The following is a 23,265-nucleotide window of genomic DNA, read 5'->3' as shown; positions in this document are numbered from 1 at the left end:
ACATAGTTGAAATGTCGATAAACGTTGACGGTGTTGAATTTCTTTCGAACTTTATATATAATATAAACGACCGTGGCTGGCTTATTCTGCCCCAATGAGACCTTTACGCAGCTGTAGGGATATAGCACGACTTGTACCATACGAAACTAGGTCGATGATATCACCTATTTCCCTCATCGAACTCAATCTGTACAAATGACATCATCACGTCCTGTTCTCGTACACGAAAGTCAAAATACTTCGTCCAGCTTACCCATTAAGGCGATTCGACTCGCTCCAGATATGCAATCACGAGTACACGGGAAATCCCAAGGAGCTACGCAACTTCGCATCAAACATAGAACACAAAGGAAGACCTCGACCCCTCTGGAATCTTCTACACGTTGCTCAAGCAACACCTTTATAAACCAGTGCATCGTCCCCAGATGCCAGTGAGCTTCAGGAACTCGACCTGGCTCGTTCCAGCGAATACCCTACATACTTTGCTATACATACAAATACACCTGTATCAATCGAGTAATAAAGATCCTCTTCAAAATTCAACTGAATTTCCATAAACCGGGAAACGGTCCAAACCTATAACCCGCCCTATACAGCCTACCAAAAACGACCTTCAGAACTACGGATCCTTTTTTTTGCCTTGAATGACTGTCTATACTCCACACACAGTACCATTCGCAAGTGCCAGAGTAGCAGGAAAACTGAAGTTGGCGACCACGGGACCACGAAAGATAAGCGACTGCCCCGAATTGAATTACGAAACGGTTCTGCTCGGGAATTTCGGTTCCCGCTTCGGCAGAACCGAAACGGTTCTGCTGGAGCGGGATAAAAAAAATACTTGTTAACTATTGATGAGTCACCAACACACAAAATTTATTTTCCTTTTTGGTTAGGAGAAATGTGTGTGGGGCAATGCCCTGGTTGCCTTTAAATACGTACCGCCCCTGGATAGACCCTTCCATAGAAATTTGTCGATCAAATACGAGCCATACGGCGGGGGATTTGAGGGGCTCGAAGAGTTAAACGTGAAGGGAGTATAACCAAACACTTTTCTTTTGCTACTTTTAAATCATTTTCCAGGTAGCGCTTCTAGCATGTTAAGGCGCATCTATACATTATATATCAATGGTAAAAACACAGTAATTAGAATTTCGAATTTATACAAATAAATTTGTAACAGAGAAAACGCAATAAGTAAAAAGAAACTAACAATAATTTAGTATTTTTATTAGAAGTATTTTGTTACAATTCTAAACAGATCATTATGAAATATCAAATAATATTATATCAATTCCGTCACAAGTTCAAAAGTTCCATTTGAGATCGATAGGTTCTGAAGCTAATTGAACTTATTGAGAGTTTTCAGCCGTTATTTGCTGACATCGACAATCGGTTACAAATACTACAGAGTTCTATCGTGAATTTTCGCATGAGCATTGAGATTACTTTTCGTTTGGAACTTTTTATCACAAACTACACAAGAATATGGCTTTTCTCCAGTATGAATTCTTTCATGAACCTGCCAATGAAAAAATATAATTATAAAATACATACATAAATACAATTAAACATCGATTGATTTTCCACAGGTCTGCTTGAGAGTATAGTCGATCGTTTGCTAGCAGGTTTAAAGACATGAGATCGGTTGCTAGCAAGTAATTATTTATGTAGTTACATGTAAGACAGTTTGATCACAAAGTAATTATCTATGTAGTACTAGTTAGACATAATTACTTGTGATCGAACTGCCTAAATAAATAATTCTTGTTAGCTATTGATCTTATATTTTTAAACCTGCGAGCAAATGATCGACTGTACTATAAAGCAGACCCGATATTCACTGATGATACACATATTAGCCAGCAGTATGGCTCGGTGGTTGCGATTATGTTGAGCATCGAGAGGTTACTGGGTTCGATCGCGTGCTAAGCTTTAATACTGCTGGTCAGACTTGTATACTTGTGACTCCAAGTCGATCGTTTCTTATCAGAGTTTGCCAATTCATCTGATTTCATTGTCGAAACGGTTTCTCTATCAATTTGGCAAAAATCATCCTTCCCACTGTCACAAATATCTGAATTTGATTTATGTACAATATGTAAAAAAATATGTACAAGTCTAAATCCATAGATGTCTCAACAGATTAATTAATTAATTGTTGATTTCGTGTTCATCAGCCTCTCGAAATACAGCGATTTATGTAATAAAAATGCTGCAATCATTGTAATTAATTGTCTAGGAAGGTGCATTTGGGTCTACCTGTTAGGCCTTCCTGGTAAACATACTATGTAAAATAAAATAAAATTAAATATAACTACCGTTCGATGCGTTATAATTCGAAAAGATTTATCGCAGTATTTACAACTGTAAGGCTTTTCGTCTGAATGTATCCTTTTGTGTTCTTTTAAACTAGAATTTGTGCGAAATTTTGCTTGACAAATTGAACATTGGAATCTCTTCACACCCGTATGCGTTGTCATATGTCCAGCCAAACCCGACGGATACAAAAATCTGAAAAGAGATAAAAAGACATTGTTTCTAACATATATAACTAGTGCTTCAACGGGTGGTTTCGGAAACTAATTGATATATATGATTTAAAATAAAGTTACAATATGAATTGAAATAATTAATCAGAATCGGAACTGAAATAGGATTCCGGAACCGGAACTGAAAAAGGTATCCGGACCCGCAACTGAAGCAGAAATCCGGAACTGGAACTGAAAAAATAATTTTGATCCGGAACTGAAAAAAGAATCTGGATCCAGAACTGAAAATAGAACATGTTATATCAAGCATACTACTCCCAAATCTAATAATTACCTCAATCCACAATCAGCACACTGATGTTTTTTATCCACATCGTGCACTCCTTTAATATGCATCTTCAAAGCACTTCTATTTCCGCTAACATAATCGCAATGTGTGCAAGATAAGTCTTTTACACCAAAATGAATCTTTTGGTGTACTTTCAAATAGCATTGCTGAGCAAATCTATAACAATGAAAATGAAAATCATTCCAAAATTCAATTTTTGCATAATTTACATACAAATAGTGGTGTCTTCTTATAACAACAGGTTTCGAACAAATTATTTTTCGATATATTCTAATAACCCTGGAACAATGGACAAGCATGTGAAGACTTTTAACCGTTTGCCCGCGGCCGTCTTCTATGGAAGCTTTGCGCGACAAGTCTGTAGCGCGGCTGTCTTCCATAGAATTTCTGAACTTTGCACGGGATTTTGAGCCTTATATGGGCCTATTCCAACTGTTTTAAGGTTCAAAATTGGTTGAATATATTACTGAGAGTTGAATGCCATCTATTCAATTTGCTTAAAATTCATATATACCAGTCAAAATTAGTTTTTTGTGGAACCATATTGAAACCTCGTTTATGTGACGTCACGTCTGTTGAACAATGGCGACGATACGTCTCAATTGTATGAAGAATGATTATTTGACAATTAAGCCAAAACTACGAGATATATTATGTATTTTATTGTTTAAAATAATACTTTATGTGTTAATTAACATATCTGGTTACTTGAGTAAATATTAAAATCTGTATTGAAAGTCGAAAACTCGATTACCAAATTCGCGAAAAAGGTGCCGAGTACAGGTCTTGGTCGCTATATTTATTGCCGCGGGCAAATGATTAAGGATTCTCATTATCCAATTTCTTGAAAAACCTATGGAAACTCTTTAGATAACATCATTGTGTTAATACAAATATACAAGTACCTCTTCCCACATTGAGTGCACAGATGTGGGTACTCTTTAGTGTGTTTCATCATATGTATTTTCAATTGGGAAGATCCATAAAACAGTTTGTTGCACGTTTTACATCTGTGATTCTTTAAACCTTCGTGGATATTACGACGATGATCAGTCAAGTGAGATTTAAGTTTAAATTTTAATTCGCATTTGTCGCATTTGAAAGGCCGTTCGGTGCTGTGCGTCACCTGATGGGCTCGCAAAGAACTCTTTGAGCATAACGTGACTCCACAAATCTTACAAACGTTGAGCTCGACGTTCGTCAAGAGCTCTTTAACTTTCAACGATTTATTTTTTGGGATCAATTCAACTTCTTCCTCTGAAGAAAAGTCTAAATCTCGACCTGGCGGAGATTCACAATTTTCATCGAATGAAACGTTCGAGTTTTTTTCATATTTGAGAATGTTTTTGGAAACGAACTGGACCTCATTACTAATATTGATTTCACTTTTAACAAACAATTCACCGTTATGTTTATTCTCTATTAACGACAAATCACTGGAAAATATTCCATCGGCATTATTTTCACTTTTAAGTTCAGCTTTACCGTTGAAAATGTGTAAAGACTTATCATCTGATATATCTCTGCTCACAATTTGAGAAATTAATCTTCTAAATTTTTGGTCCGATTCTCGACACACTTTGGCAATATTTGCAGCATTTACCAATTCATTTTTACATTGCTTACACACATTTGGAGGCAATTTATCATTAGGTAAAACCTACAAAAAAAATCAGTAACATTATATATAAATCAAATGAAAAACAAATTAGTAAAACAATGTATTAGATCACCTGTATTCCACACACATTTAATATCATTATATTTAAAGGCAAGCTACTTGTGTCTTTTGAATGTTCTTTTTCAGAACAGAATATATTTTCCATTTGTTCTTTGCACACAGTGATAGAACAAACACGACACAACAACTCCAAATCCATGTTGACAGTTTGTGTCAAAACAAACCAATGGCATTCAAACAACACTGCACAAATGTCACAGTTTATATATCTAATAAAAAACATGCAAAATAAAAATATAAACTGTTTTTATTAGTAGAGTGCATTCTATTGTGCACAAATTTTAATATATAATTAAAATATCCATGTTGAAAGTTAAAAAAATGTTCAGATGTAATTATTGTTGCGTAGGGGTGGGTGGAGGATCCAAGTAAAAGGCCAAAGTCGTGTCACAGCATTTATTGGTGATTAAGGAGATACACGCACTGGCAGTGCTCCGTCCAGAATGTCTTGATATGGTATAAGTACCTCCCTTATAAAGGACGGGTCGCGAAGGGCATCTTCGACGTCCGGTTACTTCCCCATTATTTAGTCACGTACTCGGATGTGCAGTCCCACACTTTGGCGTTGTCAGTTCTAAGAACTCCGTGGGAATGCAACCGAGTACCGCTATCGCATTCATTGTTAAGCCGACTTGCACTTAAGCCTGGAAATAATCCTCGAAACCAATTATAACGTCAGCTCCTTTTAACATACGCTACACTATTATAAAATACCAGTGTTGTACCCGATGAAATATCATCGCATGGGTGTTGGCATATTATGTTATTAAATAATAAAAAATTAAAATAAATGTGTCGGTCCTGTGTTCGATCCGCACCTGGTCGAATTTTTTTCAAATACCTTCTGGAAAAAATGGTAAAAACTACTCACCTACCTAAATACATATAAACAGGTTCGGTGATTACTTGTCAAATGCGAATCGCTGACAGGATAACCGCCGCTACGAAAATCGCTCGCGCGGATCTCTCGTCGCACGAAAATTGTTTTGCACAGGAAAGTTGGTCGCAAGAAAACGGCTCGCAAATACTTTTTTTACGAGATTTTTATTATTATCGACTAGTCATATGAACTTCGCACGTTGATATGTCCGTGCGTGTTGTTATGTCCAATTTTTTTTAAATAAGTAATAAGAAACATTGGTAATTGGATTATTAGTCACATTGCGGTGGTCACAAAGACAATTTTTGCCATTAAAATCGCGAATACGCAATATTTGGCACTCAAGTTCTCGTTAGAAAGATGAACTTTTCGGCTGCCAGATATTCCTTTATAGAGATTTTAGTGACTTTGTGACCAGTAATCAACGAACCAGAAAAATTAAAACTTGGTTCATGATTTTAAATTTAAACGGCCAAAGCCACTCATTAGCCAACAACTACAGTTAATGCTATAGGTATACTTTAAGTATAACTGGCTAATAACTGTACAGTGGTCAACTACTGTAACGCCTTCCCTATTTGAAAATTCCAAATGTTTCTTTCATATAATATATGGCCATAATTATAAGCGCTATGTTTTATCCGGAATGATTTTGACAGCTGTCACAATTTGGATAGCTTATAAGTTTTGTTTTGTTGATATTCTTATAAAATACATTCACGATGGCTTCTTCTAAGGTTTATACATATTTTAATTATCATTTAAATACTTTACCCATTTTTCATGCTTATATTTATTGCGCATTTCCATTTTGTATATTCATGTACATTTCATTATTATTCCTAAGCGTCAGCGATTCGTTTAATGTTCAGAAAATACTGTATGTTATAAAAACAATATTTTTTGATCAAAAATGTAATTTTTTTTTAATATACAAAACATCTAGAATCTTTCTTGCACAATATAAAATTAAACTTGGAAAATTTAATGATACTAAACGACAGTAAAATACTTTTGTAATGTAGTTACTTTTGTGATTTGCTATTACTAAATTTTAAGTTTGTTTTTATATTATACGAAAAATATTAACAAAATCAATAATATATGCTGTTTGTTTATTTTTATTCAATTGTTCCTCGTTTTGTTTATAGATGGAGTTTATGGTTGAAAACATTTTAAATAAAGATGACTTAAAAAGTAAACTCTTAAAAGAACCAGCTGTATCCCGAGTGAGTATTTTCTATGGTATTTCACTAACATTTTTGGGTACGCATGAAACTGATATATTTTTATCATAGGTCGAAATTGTTGGAAAAGAATCAGTCGTATTAGAATCATCTCTATCTTGTGATGCAGCCTCCGAATTGCTTAAACGCGAAACCGGTGGAACTGCTATACTCTGGGGATTCGGAGGTAAAAATAGCACAATAATCATATGCATGAACATAAAAATGCATATAGTTAATTTGTATTGAAATTGGCAGATAGCAATGCAGCCGTCGCTATCATGGAAGGTAGTGGAGTACGCGGTGTTATAAGATTGGGTACTTCGAGAGATAAAGGCAGCCTGATTGATGGAACGTTGGATGGTTTACCTCCCGGAGAACACAGTCTGCAAATACACGTCGCTGGGGATGTATCAGAAGTATTATTATTTTTCACATAATATGTACATGTTATTGTTTTCACATTATTTGTACTAATTATTTATTTAACGTAGGGATGCAAATCTTTAGGACCTATTTACCAACCCAATGGAAAGTTAGGCCAAATCAAAACTGAATCGAATGGCCGGTCTAGTTTCAAATTTTACATTCCTGATCTACAGGTGATTACATTATTTTATTATTTTTTTTACATAGATATATACCAGGAAGGCCTGACAGGTAGACCCCAATGCGCCTTCCTAAACAATTAATTACAAACATTGTACTATTTTTATTACATAAATAACTGTATTTTTTGAGAGGCTGAAGAACACGAAATCAACAATTAATTAATTAATCTGTTGAGACATCTATGGATTTAGACTTGTACATAAATTTTTACATTTTGTATATAAATCAAATTCAGATATTTGTGACAGCAGGTGGGATGATTTTTGCCAATTTTGAGGAACCGTTTGAACAATGAAAATCAGACAAATTGGCAAACTCTGACTTGGGGTCACAAATATCCAAGTCTTACCAGCAGTATTAAAGATTAGCACGGGATCGAACTCAGTAATCTCTCGGTGCTAAACATAAACCCAACTACCAAGCCATACTGATGATTTATCTAAATTTATTTAAAAAAATGTTTTGTAATACTCTTATTTATATTTTTTGTTTTATTAGGTGGATGCAATAGTGGGTCGTTCGATTGCCATAGCTACCCCAGAAGATGAGAAAAGGTTTTTTATTTATTTTATATTATCACATTCTATTATACCAGGGGCTCTCAAATGGTGGGAATTCCTCCCAGGGGGAGATTTTTTGAATTCCGGGGGGTGGATTACTGAATTCTTATTTTTTCCCCATAAAAGTTTATATTACAAGCTTTCATACTTTCTCAAATACATTTTCACTTCACTAATGCATTAAATAAATTGAAATTGAAGAAAATCACAGCATAATAATTGATGTACTTGGGCCAAAAGCCACAACATATTATCAATGGCGTCGTCCACACACACGATATCTACTATCGATATTTCCATATCCAGTTCCTAAATAGCAACCACAGGTTGCAATATGGGACGGCGCCAAAGGACATGCTACACAGTTCATACCAATCGTGATTCTATTTTCGTGAATTTCAAATTAGCCTGGATATACTACTGATTATCACGATACTAAGCTATTACACTATCAATAGGGATCAATACGTATCTTGATACATGAAACTGTCAATAATATTGATAGTGTAGTATGCCCAATTGGAGAAGAAAGACCTCGATGTATTATTTGTATCAAAGTATTGTCAAATGATTATATAAAACCAGATAAGTTGAAACAACATTTACTGAATGTTCATGTACAACACAAAAAAAAATAAAAAAAAGCTTTTTTGAACGCCATGGAAGTACTCAAAAAATTTCAACAGGGCATTTTCAAGGAAAAAACGAAAATATTATTGAAGATTATTATGTTGTAGCACTAGAGATAGCAAAACAGAAAAAACCATATACAATTGGGAATACTTTGATCAACCCTATGCTCCCAAAATGATATAAATTGTGTTGAGAAATGGATTGAAGAAAAAAAGGGGGAGATTATATTCTGAATGGTTCGGTGATTATTCCGCTAAAAGCGATGTTCTCTGGTCGAGATTTTAGTGACGTGCGCGAGATCGCTTTTTGCGGAATAATCCGTTTACCATTCGAATAATGGTGAAATGGGTAATGGAGCAGAAATGGTTGGGATCTTCTGTCTTATACAAAGCTGAATGTTTGTTTATCTACTATGCAAATCCACAATTTTGAATTTATTCGCTTAGTTTAGTATACTATCTTAGGCATTCAGTTAATGTATTACATTTTATTGTTTCAGGTATGCTTGCGGCGTGATAGCTCGTTCTGCGGGACTTTTTCAGAACAATAAAAAGATTTGCGCTTGTGACGGTGTAACTTTATGGGATGAGCACTATCTGCCGGCTGCTGGTTTAGCCCGACAGCAATTCCAAAACAATTCCTCCCAACAAACAAACAAAAAGATGCGATGAGAAATAATTTTAGGTTTTTTATTGGGATAGTAGTTTTTCGTGCCTATGAAGCATTTAAAGATTGTGCATTCTTTATTTGATTTTACGTTTTTAAATGTACATATGTTATTTAATTTTATATGTCAACATTTTTAAATGTATTTTGATACGAATTCAAAAGGTGAAGGGAATATAGTTAAATCATAATGCCTCACTCTAATCATTTTATCAGTCATTTGTATTAAACATTGCAGTTTTAATGTATGATATTGATATACCTATTCATACAGCAATCTCAAATTTATCCAATATTACCTATAATGTGCTGATTTTGAAATGTATTTTTCTGTTTAAATAAAACTACTTTTGAAAAAATACATATTATGTATTTATATTGTGTTGTTTTTTATACAGTCCAATCCATTTAATTACAATAAACGACAGTTAAATTTATTTAATAAATTATAACACACCTTCTGGCCAGTCTACACATGGCGGTCAAACAAGAGTATCATTTTTTGGATACAAGCGATGTCCAATAAAATTATTCTTAACTAAATCCAAGTGGCCAACTACTATGTACGGTCGTTTGTCGGTCTCCATCATATAACTACAAAATTTGCAAAAATATATAGCAGAACATGTCAAATATGGGATACACCGTTATCGATCACTGTCAAGCTTCGTCCGAAGGGTCGAATTGGCATATATCACCGTCAAGTTAGTATAAACAATTCTATAGAATTTCAACGAGACCGCTTCAATGAATAGACGGTCCGATGTATATACCACACGATACCGCGTATTTGACGCCGTATACGCGTGTTTTTTTGTATGTTTAAAACTATTAAAAAATATATCCCGCGTACAGCATAAGGCATCCCTCGCTGTGTTATCACGCCTTTAAGCGTCGGCGAGTATTTAAATCTGGTCGGAGCTTCCTTAAACCGTGGCAAAAGTTTATGGTACTCTCCTTCTTCATATCGTGACTTAGAAATATCATGCAGCCATAATCTTTTGGGTTTTCTGGGCTGTTCTTCTTCTTCGCATATCAGCGATACTAAGATTGCGTCTGTTGCGTCCATCTCGCTCCAGGGTATCGAACGAATGATTGACATAATTTACTGCAGAGTGACGCATCGGTGTCGTTCAAGTGCGGTTTACCTAATATTGCCGCACGCTGCCGTTCGTGTTGCAGACGCTTAGTGCGGTCAGACTTTTAGTCAGGCCGCACACCAAAACAGCACGCAACGTGCACGCTACAATTGTCAAAGGAAGAATTTACTTTTCATACTACGCCGTGCAGCAAATGTTTTGCCCGGTGTGCGTGCTACCATTCAAATATATGTGTTCAAAAAATGCATCCTGAAATATTTGTAGCGTGCTGTTTCGTTGTGCGGCCTGACTTAAGCCGTCATTCCACCGAATACGTTGACGCAGACGTATCGCAACTGACGACCGCGACAGAACATACGTCAATGCGACGTATGTGCATTCGTATGGGCAAAAACGATACGTCTGCGTCAACCATTGATGTATAATATACATAGATGGGCCCTGGCGTGTGATTTTGGTCGGAGATCTTGTCTTCACTAACTGAGGGGTGCGGGGGGTTTAACTAGCGGGGAAGTTGGGTTTTTTCCCTACGACGCAGCGGTACCTACCTACCTTCTAAGAGAAACTGTGCATGCTTCATGTATTTTGCATGCGCCAAAAGGGAGACCAGTATAAGACGTGAGGGTGGATCTAGTGTATTATACATCAATGGCGTCAACGTATTCGGTGGAAGAGCGCCTTTAGCCCGGGATACAGTCAACACACCTGTCCCGCGTGCTACACATCCATCCTCTTTCTGCAAGTAACAGCATGATGTTTACGTTTTCGTAATTACTTTGTGGCGGCTCGCTTATACGACATGGTCGAGTTTGGTTGCCTTCCTGCGAGTGGGGACCAACCCGGCTGGGTTCGGAGAGCCGCTACTCACTCTGTCTTCAGCTGACATATAATAAACACGTGCATTAACATGCCAGTCGTCTCATTCGTTCATCCTCCATAACTTAATATGTTAAAGCATCGTTTAGAGCCTTCGAAAAGTTCGCGGAATGTTCGCGGAATGAAAGTCCACTTGATTGCATAAGCATTTATGAGTTCATTTTTATTTATTTAGTATTATTATTTTTATTATTTTTTATTCTGTGAATGTGTGTGTGTGTGTGTGTGCGTGTTTATGCACGTATAAACATACATACATGTATGTTTGAGGTGTGCGTGCATTCGCACGGCACATTTCAGGTATTGTCTCCTAACGCATGCGGGCTTTATGTATTCATGCGTTGTTGTTTATTTTGTACTTGGTTATGTACAGTGTGGTTTTTTTATTAGAACAGTGATGTGCGGTCGTTCTTGTGCGATATTCATGAACAACCGTCTCGTTCTCCGACGAAAGAGTCTCCTAGACTGTATTCGTTGGGGGGGGGGGGGGGTGGCCTCATATTGAGGGCTTTAAGGGTTAAATTCCTTGACCTTTAAAGTGGGCTTAGACTTAATATGTTGGAAAAGAGGAATATTCAATGTCGGAATTCTTCCCCCTTCCTCACGAAGACCCAAAACTATAATTCTTTTTGGGCTCGTGTTTGCTGGTGGCGAAAAGGCAGCACGAAGAGGGACGTGCGAGAAGAGAGATTTGGACCAAATCGCGCGTCAGTCCGCCTCGGCCGCGGGCACGGGGCTTCTGCGTGTCGTGAGTCGCGGCCGCCATTTCGCCAGAACTGTGCGACCACCTGTCAAGTGTAGCCGCGGATCCACGGACGAGCGGACGAGTGGATTAGCAGTCGGCGAACGGCCACCGGCCAGTGGGGTCGCCCCCGCCCCGCCCCGCCGCACCCACACCTGCCCCCGCAGCTGCGCCCGCGCCCCCATCCCCCGCCCCCGCCCCCGCCCCAGCAATGGCGACCAACGACTCGAAGGCGCCTCTGCGCCAAGTCAAGCGAGTGCAGTTCGGCATCTTGGCTCCCGACGAGATCGTAAGCACACCTCACCCCCACCTCTACCCCCTTCCCCAGCCACCACCACCACCACCACCACGACCTTCGCGCAATATGGCGCTCGTGTTGCAACACGTTCTTTCATTTCAACCAAAACCCGCTTTCATTTCTACACCATTCGGTTTGATCGATTCATGTTTCACTTTCAGCAACGTATCATATTTTATTTGTTTAAGTTTGGACCATTGTGGCATTACAGAAATACCTAATGCACCACAATGGTCCAAAAAATACATTTGAACAAAAGTCTGTCCATGTAACCTTCACAATGAGGAGGAAGACTTGTCCTCCAATAAAGTTGAACAACACAGTGATCCCACAGGCAGAGGAGGCCAGATACCTGGACGTGTACCTGGACCGCAGGTTCACTTGGAGGAAGCAACTAAACTTGCAAGTTCCCGAAACACTACCGGCTAATTGGAAGTAGCTCAAAACTGAACACGGAGAACAAAATCTTGATTTTATAAGGCCATCCTCAAACCAATATGGATGTACGGGATACAGCTATGGGGATCAGCGAACAAAACGAACGTCGAAATAATCCAAAGGTTCCAGAACTAAATCCTGAGAATTATACTGGACGCCCCCTGGTTTGTCCCGAACGACATAATCCACAACGAGGATGGCAACGGTCATTGAAGAGTCAAGCTCTGCGGTCTCAAAATATAAAGAAAGGCTTGGGAACCACCCCAACAGTCTGGCCAGGGAGTTGATTAGATAACAAGCCAATAAAAAGACTCAAGAGAAATGATCCTTTGGACCAGTAACAGAGAGTGAATTGCCAATGGGCATTTCACCCACAAGCTAGGGAATATGAAAGGAAATAAGAAATGCGCCGAATGTCCCGAGGAGGACAGATAGCTGCATTTAAATTGGAAGAAAATAAAAACATTTATACATAATCCAAAAACAAACAATAGCATTATAATGATAGCAGGTAAAGTAAAACTATCAAATAATTAAATACAAAGTAGGGAATGTCTTGCACCTGCACCGATATATATATATATATATATATATATATATATATATATATATATCATAGACAGAGTTTACACGTTCTATGCAAAACTATACGAGAACGACAACGGCCAATTCCCCATTCTGGAATCGACACACGGCCAAAGGGTTCCTGCAGTATTGCCTAGCGAAGTAGAGGCCGCGCTAAAAACTGCAAAGAATGGTAAAACCCCAGGGGAAGATAATATTCCCATCGACTTACTAAAATGTGGCGGCCCCCCCCTAATTAATATCTTAGCTAGGCTTTTCAGCAAATGCATCCAGAACCAAGCTATACCAGAAGGATGGAATAACGCAACTATCATTTTAATACACAAAAAAGGCGACAAAAGCGATATCAAGAACTACCGACCCATTAGTCTACTTTCAGCGGTCTACAAGCTCTTCACGAAGGTTATTACAGAAAGGCTGAAGAATATCCTCGACGAGAACCAACCTATAGAGCAGGCAGGGTTTAGGGCAAATTTCAGCACAATGGACCACCTCCAAGTAGTTGGCGAACTAATCGAGCGCGCCAACGAATATCAACGGCCACTGTGCCTAGGTTTCGTCGATTATGAGAAAGCCTTCGATACAGTTAGTCATAATGCAGTACTTAACGCTCTAAAAACACAGGGAGTGCCGGAACCCTATGTGGGACTGTTAGCTACAATATATAAGAATGCCACAGCTTCAGTTAAAATTTTTTCAGGTACAGATAGATTTAGCATAGGAAAAGGAGTAAGACAAGGAGATACAATCTCGCCCAAGTTATTCAATGCGGTGCTTGAGGGAGTTTTCAGGAAATTGGATTGGGATACAGCCGGAGTAAGCATCAATGGTCGCTTTTTGAGTCACCTTCGGTTCGCAGACGATATAGTTTTAGTAGCTCGTGATTCAGCTGACCTACTTATCAGACTAACACAGCTGGACAGGGAAAGTAGAAAAGTAGGATTAAAAATTAACGTAGATAAGACTAAACTAATGTTCAATAGTTATTGCATGCCTGATAGCATCCCCTTAGATGATAAACCAGTAGAAGTAGTAAATAATTATTTATATTTAGGTCAAATAATTGACATGTCTGGTAGTAAAAATGAAGAGATAAAGAGACGTATGAAATTAGGGTGGAGTGCATTTGGACGGATGAATGCTGTTTTTAAATCAAAAATGCCACTCTGCCTGAAGAAAAGGATCTTTGATCAATGCGTTTTGCCAGTGATGACGTATGGATGTGAAACTTGGACACTGAACGCCAAGATGCAAAATAAAATCCAATGCACTCAAAGAAGTATGGAACGCTGTATGCTTGGCATAACGAGGAAAGACAGGAAGCGGAACACGTGGGTGAGAAATATGACAAGGGTAGTGGACATAGTGGATAGAGTGAAGAGATTGAAATGGCAATGGGCGGGTCACGTAGCTAGGAGGATGGACGAAAGGTGGACAAAAGAAGTGCTTGAATGGTACCCGAGAGAAGGCAAAAGAGTAAAAGGAAGACCGCAAGGAAGATGGGTGAACGAAATTAGGAAAATGTGCGGAATGAGATGGATGAGTGTTGCGCAAAACAGAGACGAGTGGAAGCGTGTTGGAGAGGCCTTCATCCAGCAGTGGATGGCGAATGGCTGTAAATGATGATGATGATGATATATATATATATATATATATATATATATATATATATATATATATATATATAAACTGCCGCAAATACAAACAAATGGAAGAGAGATCAAAATTCCACTCATACATCGCATTTAATTATGAAAATAAGGATCAGACAGATAGGTTAAAATAATCTACACTCACTGAGGTGGAAAATATCGCACGCAGGCTCGGCAGCAGCGATTTCATTGATAAGTCGGGTAGCTCTTGGAATAAGAGTTATTCGATAGTGAACTGTGCGAACAGGAGGTAGGACTATCAAATGATGATGTCTACCACGCACATACATAGTTACTAGGGACATAAAATACCAACTGTTCCAGCAACGACGGGTAAAACGATTTAATGAGAAGTTTCTTTCAATTTCATGGGAATTATGCACAAGCATACCCAAAAAGAAAGGAGTAGGGTGGAGATATGGGTAATAAACATAATCTTTCCTATATAGGAAATGAAGAAGTGCTTTTTGCACTTTCTCAATCATTACAGAGTAATTTACTTCATGCAGATTCCAATTTTAAAAAATTAAAATATTTGATTGACAATCTATAAGAAAATTCACTCATTCGAATCATCCGGATTCGAGTCCTAAACAGTAGTACGAATTAAATCACATGTCGTTTGTTGGGTAAGTGACGATGGCTATATACCAGACTTGTTCAAAATCGTACTCTTTTTCGGCTCGGATGAGCGAATGTATTTTATATCCACAGTCAACTTGTAATGATTTTTTGTCTTTGTTTAGATACCGTTTCTTTTTCTTCTCTGACTGGCGGGCAAAAAGTATTTTAGTCCAAAGAGTCAGTCTTCAGACGAATCATCAACAGCACTCTTATTATTATTATAGCTTCAATTCTGTGAGATCTCAGCCTTCAGTTGTATAAATTAATGATGCAAGAAAGAGAAATTTCCTTTAGAACTAATTGGGGCACATTATAACACAGAAAGGCTTCTTTTTACATTATTGATAGGTACAAGATTGTTGAGGTTACTCAAATGACTTGAAACACACAGATGAAGTCAATCTGTTCGAAAAAGCTGACGATTATGAATTTTATTCTCTGACTTCAGAGCTTTAGATTGAACTTGCACTTATGAGAATTGTAAAATACAAATTTTGGCATTATTGAATCGACTATCATGTCATTAAAAAAATGGAAATCCAAAACTAACCTAACATAACGTGCCTTTTTTAAAAAAAAAGAAGAGAAACTTTTGTACGGATTCGAGTTTAAAAAATGACGATTAGCTTTTCGTTAAATAAAATACAAAGTTTCAGTGTGATAGGATTAATAATGTTCAAATTATCTTCAAAATACACAAAAAACACGTGATCGGTGATTAATACCGAGTACACATCGATAAAAATTTTGAAGTCGAATTTTCTTTAAATTAAAATACTACATCTATTAATACTTAGTATATATGTAAATAAAAGATTAAAAACTGGATGAATAATCGTATTGTTTAAATCACATTTAAATATTGCTTAGTAAATTAAGTTTTAATAACACTCAATCCAAAGTGCTTTCACTATCATTTCCTTTCTGTGACACGAATAAAAATACTGTTATTTAGAAAACGTTTTGTACAATTTTTCAGCGCCGCATGTCAGTCACCGATGGAGGGATCCGCTTTCCTGAAACCATGGAAGGCGGCAGGCCGAAGCTCGGAGGCTTGATGGATCCTCGACAAGGCGTCATAGACCGTAATTCTCGCTGCCAGACATGTGCCGGAAACATGACCGAGTGTCCGGGTCACTTTGGTCACATCGATCTCGCCAAGCCAGTGTTCCACATCGGCTTCATCACGAAAACGATAAAAACGCTCCGATGCGTTTGCTTCTACTGCTCGAAGCTCTTAGTCAGCCCGGTATGCATCACTCGACCGTCGTTTTCATATTTGAGAGTGAAATTGTACTCAAATCGAACGTTGCCATGTTTCAGACGAATCCGAAAATCAAAGAAGTCGTGATGAAGTCAAAGGGTCAGCCGCGTAAGCGTTTGGCGTACGTGTACGATTTGTGTAAAGGTAAGCAAATTTGCGAGGGTGGTGAAGATATGGATTTGGGCGGTGGAGACGGTACCGAAGAAGGTGCTAAGAAGGGTGCTGCAGGTCACGGCGGTTGTGGTCATTACCAGCCGAGCATCAGAAGAGCCGGACTCGATTTGACCGCCGAGTGGAAACATGTAAATGAAGACTCGCAAGAGAAAAAGATAGTCATCAGTGCCGAGCGAGTGTGGGAAATATTGAAACACATTACAGGTATTATTTCTTCCTAACAAATCACATTGTTCTAACTTCTAATGTTTATGAAATTACATTGTTTTTTTTCTTTTTTTTTAGATGAAGAGTGTTTCATTTTGGGTATGGATCCCAAATTCGCTAGACCTGATTGGATGATCATCACTGTGATGCCGGTTCCTCCTCTGTCGGTGCGTCCGGCTGTCGTCATGTTTGGTGCTGCCAAAAATCAAGACGATTTGACTCACAAACTTTCAGATATTATAAAAACAAACAATGAACTGCTCAGAAACGAACAAGCGGGTGCTGCCGCCCATGTAATACAAGAAAACATCAAAATGTTGCAATTCCACGTGGCAACCTTCGTCGATAACGATATGCCCGGCATGCCGAGGGCCGTTCAAAAATCAGGCAAACCCTTAAAAGCGGTCAAAGCTCGCCTCAAAGGCAAGGAAGGTCGCATCCGAGGTAACCTCATGGGCAAACGAGTGGACTTTTCCGCCCGTACGGTAATCACCCCCGATCCCAACTTACGTATCGATCAAGTCGGAGTACCAAGATCGATTGCCCAGAATCTTACTTTCCCAGAACTGGTCACACCGTTCAACATAGAACGAATGCAGAAACTAGTGCGGCGTGGTAACTCTCAATACCCAGGCGCTAAATACATCGTCCGTGACAACGGCGAACGTATCGATTTGAGGTTTCATCCGAAGCCGTCCGATTTGCATTTACAGTGTGGATACAAAGTGGAGAGGCATTTGAGGGACGATGATCTCGTTATTTTCAATCGTCAACCGACTTTGCACAAGATGAGTATGATGGGACACAGGGTGAAAGTTTTGCCGTGGTCCACGTTCCGCATGAACCTCAGCTGCACATCTCCGTACAATGCCGATTTCGACGGCGACGAAATGAACTTGCACGTGCCCCAATCCATGGAGACGAGGGCCGAAGTCGAAAACATTCACATCACCCCACGTCAAATCATCACGCCTCAGGCGAACAAACCCGTCATGGGTATTGTGCAAGACACGCTGACAGCCGTGCGTAAGATGACAAAGAGGGATGTCTTCATCGAGAAAGAGCAAATGATGAACATACTTATGTTCTTGCCGACTTGGGGGGGTAAAATGCCCAAACCCTGCATTCTCAAACCGAAACCGTTGTGGACCGGCAAACAAGTATTCACGCTGATCATTCCCGGCAACGTTAACATGATCCGTACGCATTCCACTCACCCTGACGAAGAAGACGATGGACCTTATAAATGGATCTCGCCAGGTGATACCAAAGTAATGGTAGAACACGGCGAACTTATAATGGGAATTTTATGCAAAAAGACACTGGGTACTTCGGCCGGTTCGCTTCTTCATATTTGCATGTTGGAATTGGGACACGAGACGGCCGGTAGGTTCTACGGAAACATTCAGACCGTCGTCAACACTTGGCTCCTGCTGGAGGGTCACTCCATCGGTATCGGTGACACTATCGCCGATCCTCAGACGTATTTGGAAATTCAAAAGGCCATTAAGAAAGCCAAAGAGGATGTAATAGAGGTCATTCAAAAGGCTCACAATATGGAATTGGAGCCAACTCCCGGTAATACGTTGCGTCAAACTTTCGAAAATCAAGTAAATCGTATCCTCAACGACGCCAGAGATAAAACCGGCGGCTCGGCCAAGAAGTCTTTGACTGAATATAATAATTTAAAGGCTATGGTCGTGTCCGGCTCCAAGGGGTCCAATATTAACATCTCTCAGGTTATTGCTTGTGTAGGTCAGCAGAACGTTGAAGGTAAACGTATTCCGTTCGGCTTCAGGAAGAGAACATTACCACATTTCATCAAAGACGATTACGGTCCCGAATCGAGAGGTTTCGTAGAAAATTCTTACCTTGCCGGTTTGACGCCCTCCGAATTTTACTTCCACGCTATGGGAGGTCGTGAAGGTCTCATTGATACTGCTGTAAAGACTGCCGAAACTGGGTATATTCAGCGTCGTCTCATCAAGGCTATGGAGTCTGTAATGGTACATTACGATGGAACTGTTCGTAATTCTGTAGGGCAGTTGATTCAGCTTCGGTACGGAGAAGACGGCTTATGTGGGGAAACTGTCGAGTTTCAGAATCTACCCACTATCAAATTGTCTAATAAGGCTTTTGAGAAGAAGTTCAAGTTCGATCCGTCGAATGAACGATACTTGCGTAGAATATTCAATGAGCACATTATCAAAGAGCTGACTGAGTCCGGTTACGTCATAGCCGATTTGGAGAGTGAATGGGACCAGCTGTGCAAAGATCGAGAGGCGCTCCGGCAGATCTTCCCCGGTGGCGAGTCTAAAGTCGTACTGCCGTGCAATTTACAGCGGATGATCTGGAACGTGCAGAAGATCTTCAGAATCAACAAAAGGATGCCGACCGATTTGAGCCCCATCAAAGTCATACAGGGAGTCAGGGACTTGCTGCAGAAGTGCATCATCGTGGCCGGAAACGATCGCCTCTCCAAACAGGCCAACGAGAACGCCACACTGTTGTTCCAATGCTTGGTGCGCTCGACGCTATGCACGAAATACGTCTCGGAAGACTTCCGTCTTTCGACCGAAGCCTTCGAATGGCTCATCGGTGAGATCGAAACGCGGTTCCAGCAAGCCCAATGCAATCCCGGAGAGATGGTCGGAGCTCTAGCCGCTCAGAGTCTCGGCGAACCTGCCACTCAGATGACACTGAATACTTTCCATTTCGCCGGTGTGTCTTCGAAGAACGTAACACTCGGTGTGCCACGTCTCAAGGAAATCATCAACATATCTAAAAAGCCGAAAGCTCCGTCTCTAACTGTATTCTTGACCGGTGGAGCAGCTCGTGATGCCGAGAAGGCCAAAAACGTACTGTGTCGACTCGAACACACTACACTACGCAAAGTCACAGCGAATACAGCCATCTATTACGATCCGGATCCACAGAATACAGTCATCGCTGAAGATCAAGAGTTTGTCAACGTCTACTATGAAATGCCTGACTTCGATCCGACTAAAATATCACCGTGGTTGTTGCGTATCGAATTAGACAGGAAGAGAATGACTGATAAAAAGTTGACTATGGAACAGATCGCCGAAAAGATCAACGCCGGATTCGGAGACGATTTGAATTGCATCTTCAACGACGACAACGCTGAAAAGTTGGTTCTGCGTATTCGTATCATGAACAGCGAAGAGAATAAATTCCAAGACAACGAAGAAGAGACCGTCGATAAAATGGAAGACGATATGTTCTTGCGTTGCATCGAAGCCAACATGCTCTCTGACATGACATTGCAAGGTATCGAAGCCATCGGCAAGGTGTACATGCATTTGCCGCAGACGGACGCTAAGAAGCGCATCGTGATCACCGATTCTGGCGAATTTAAAGCCATTGCTGAGTGGCTGCTGGAAACTGACGGTACGTCTATGATGAAGGTTCTGTCAGAACGTGACGTCGATCCGGTGAGGACGTTCAGTAACGACATTTGCGAAATATTCCAAGTGCTCGGAATAGAAGCCGTCCGAAAGTCTGTCGAGAAGGAAATGAACACTGTGTTGCAGTTCTACGGGCTGTACGTAAACTATCGGCATCTCGCGTTGTTGTGCGACGTCATGACTGCCAAAGGTCACTTGATGGCCATCACTCGGCACGGTATCAACAGACAGGATACCGGAGCCCTTATGAGATGCTCCTTTGAGGAAACTGTGGACGTACTCATGGACGCTGCCAGTCACGCTGAAGTCGATCCTATGAGAGGAGTGTCCGAGAACATTATCATGGGACAGCTACCAAGAATGGGCACTGGTAAGGCTTTTATTAATTTTATTTGATATGATACATATTTGAACTGTTGTGAATACTTTTTTTTTATATATACATAGGTTGCTTCGACTTGCTTTTGGATGCTGAAAAATGCAAAAACGGCATGGAAATGGGTGGACTTGGCGTCGGAACAGGATTAGGAACGTCTATGTACTTTGGAACGCCGTCTCTAACTCCTCACAGTCCGTGGAACGCACAAGGAACACCAGCTTACAGCAGCATAGCATGGTCACCGTCTCAATGTAAGCATTACTACTTATAAACATATTATGTACATATTAACAAAAATACAAAGTGGCTCACATTTGTTTGTTTTTCCCTTGTAGATAACAGCAGCATGACACCAGGCGGTCCATCATTCTCACCGTCGGGTGCTTCGGACGCGTCAGGCCTCTCTCCAGCATACGGTGCATTCTCACCGCAACCCGGCTCGCCTGGATCTCCAGGACCTTCCATGTCGCCGTTCATTCCATCTCCCGCTGGTGCATCACCCCACTACTCGCCAAGCAGTCCTCAATTCATACCGGCATCGCCGAGTCTCACACCGACGTCACCCACATACACGCCGACGAGTCCAATGTACTCTCCTGGATCCATCAGCTTGTCGCCGGCGTCACCGTTATATTCCCCGACTTCACCTGGATACTCGCCAACGTCGCCACACTATCCACCCACCTCGTCGCCGTTGTATTCTCCTACTTCGCCGAGGTATTCCCCGTCGTATTGCCCTTCGAGCCCGTCGTATTCACCGACGTCTCCTCGGTATTCACCGACATCTCCTAGCTTCCCGGCCACATCGCCGAGCTACTCTCCCACTAGTCCGGGATATTCTCCCACAAGTCCGGCATACGCGCCGACATCTCCTAACTACTCTCCGACTTCGCCGTCGTCACCAGCTTACTCCGTCAGTCCTGCATACAGTCCTACCTCGCCAAGTTATTCACCGTCGTCGCCGAATTTAACTGCGTCGATCTCGTACTCACCGTCGAGTCCTTCATATTCGACGAGTTCATCACCTAGGTACTCTCCGGCTTCGCCGAGTTTCTTCTCACCGTCGTCGCCCAACTATTCTCCAACGTCTCTCAATTACTCGCCGACGTCCCCATCGTTCGCTGGAGGCAGTCCTTCATACTCTAACAGCAGCCCTCAGTATTCGCCAACTAGTCCGCAGTACTCCCTCTCCAGTCCGGGTTATTCGCCATCTTCTCCTCAGCATGCTACGAGCACGCACTTTTCGCCCTCGTCTCCAAACTATTCACCGTCATCTCCGACTTACTCGTCGTCTCCCGCGTATTCTCCCTCGTCGACGAAATACTCGCCTACTTCTCCCACCTTCACTCAAGCTTCGCATAGCTATTCGCCATCTTCTCCAGCTTATTCTCCTACACCTACTGGTCCGACTACATACTCTCCAACTTCTCCGACGTATTCACCTGATTCTCCACCATATGACGAGACCGACGATTGAACGAGTGCTGTGTAGTTCAATTCGTACATGTTTTATTTTAGCGTAGGTGAATTTTTATATTTCAACAGTTGCTTTGCGCTGATGCTGTCTCAATTTCAGTGCTGGATTTGTCTTCGCACTTTGTATCAGTGCTAGAATTGTTTTTCTTTCGTCTTTAAGATTTATGAAATGTTTTCACTTAGAAAATAATGTAAGGTTATTTAATGATTAAATAAATATATATATACATATTTAATTTCCATTTTTTATACAAAAACAATGGTGATTTTTTTTCTTTTTTTTTTCTTTTATAAATATTCACTACAATTACTTTACTTAAAGTCGGAAAATGATCTTATGTATTATTTTTGTAGGACTTCTAAAAGAGATTGACTTATATATAAAAGTATAAGCATTTGCATTTTTTTAATTAATAAGTAAACCTACACAATGTATAATTGCAAATAAAATTACATGAACATCAATATGAATTTTTGCATCAAAGACCTAATCCTCTGTGTTTGTTTAATAAATTGTATAGTTTTGTAATAGATACAAGCAATATTGTGTATAAAAATGAAATTGTAGATTATTACTCACGCTATAAATAAGTGAGGGTTGGGTCCGATATACAAATACCACGTCAGATTAAACACGAGAATACCATTTACAACGTTATGATATTTGAAGTTCAGATAACAGTATTTGTGACTGTTTTTATTACGTAGTATTACCCCATGTACAGTTATTTTATACGATGAACCAAACACACAATTTATCAAAATGACTTGGATTTTTTTATATTTAAGTTGTGTGTATATTTTTTGAACATTAAGGGTTGTTTTCTTTATTAATAAATAAATAAAAAATATGTAAATTTATTCTC

The 23,265-nt window shown here is 39.9% G+C and overlaps 3 protein-coding genes across 5 annotated transcripts; 2 read left to right on the top strand and 1 right to left on the bottom strand.

Moving 5' to 3' along the window:
* Positions 1–1,196: 1,196 nt before the first annotated feature.
* Positions 1,197–4,765, bottom strand: LOC143915357 (uncharacterized). 2 transcript variants are annotated; one of them, XM_077435969.1, is made up of 5 exons: positions 4,572–4,765; positions 3,744–4,498; positions 2,824–2,994; positions 2,319–2,511; positions 1,197–1,519 (listed from the first exon to the last, which is right to left on the bottom strand). In XM_077435969.1, the coding sequence occupies exons 1-5, from the start codon at positions 4,716–4,718 to the stop codon at positions 1,403–1,405; spliced, it is 1,383 nt and encodes a 460-aa protein (XP_077292095.1). In that variant the 5' UTR covers positions 4,719–4,765; the 3' UTR covers positions 1,197–1,402. The 2 variants fall into 2 exon arrangements, with proteins under 2 accessions (XP_077292095.1, XP_077292096.1); XM_077435970.1 differs by having other exon boundaries at positions 4,587–4,755.
* A 1,296-nt stretch (positions 4,766–6,061) lies between these two features.
* Ccs (Copper chaperone for superoxide dismutase) lies at positions 6,062–9,534 on the top strand. The gene is made up of 7 exons (XM_077436871.1): positions 6,062–6,196; positions 6,611–6,688; positions 6,758–6,872; positions 6,944–7,104; positions 7,180–7,287; positions 7,796–7,851; positions 8,990–9,534. The coding sequence occupies exons 1-7, from the start codon at positions 6,182–6,184 to the stop codon at positions 9,159–9,161; spliced, it is 705 nt and encodes a 234-aa protein (XP_077292997.1). The 5' UTR covers positions 6,062–6,181; the 3' UTR covers positions 9,162–9,534.
* A 2,303-nt stretch (positions 9,535–11,837) lies between these two features.
* Polr2A (RNA polymerase II subunit RpII215) lies at positions 11,838–23,259 on the top strand. 2 transcript variants are annotated; one of them, XM_077436056.1, is made up of 7 exons: positions 11,838–12,163; positions 16,451–16,720; positions 16,795–17,113; positions 17,195–20,914; positions 20,992–21,174; positions 21,259–21,877; positions 21,941–23,253. In XM_077436056.1, the coding sequence occupies exons 1-7, from the start codon at positions 12,086–12,088 to the stop codon at positions 22,398–22,400; spliced, it is 5,649 nt and encodes a 1,882-aa protein (XP_077292182.1). In that variant the 5' UTR covers positions 11,838–12,085; the 3' UTR covers positions 22,401–23,253. The 2 variants fall into 2 exon arrangements, with proteins under 2 accessions (XP_077292182.1, XP_077292181.1); XM_077436055.1 differs by having other exon boundaries at positions 21,259–23,259.
* Positions 23,260–23,265: the final 6 nt, after the last annotated feature.

This window comes from Arctopsyche grandis, chromosome 8 (assembly GCF_051622035.1).
Source record: "Arctopsyche grandis isolate Sample6627 chromosome 8, ASM5162203v2, whole genome shotgun sequence".
Taxonomy (NCBI): Eukaryota; Metazoa; Arthropoda; class Insecta; order Trichoptera; family Hydropsychidae; genus Arctopsyche; species Arctopsyche grandis.
The sequence above is the reverse complement of the archived record's forward strand: the minus strand, read 5'-3'. Positions and strand labels throughout refer to the sequence as shown.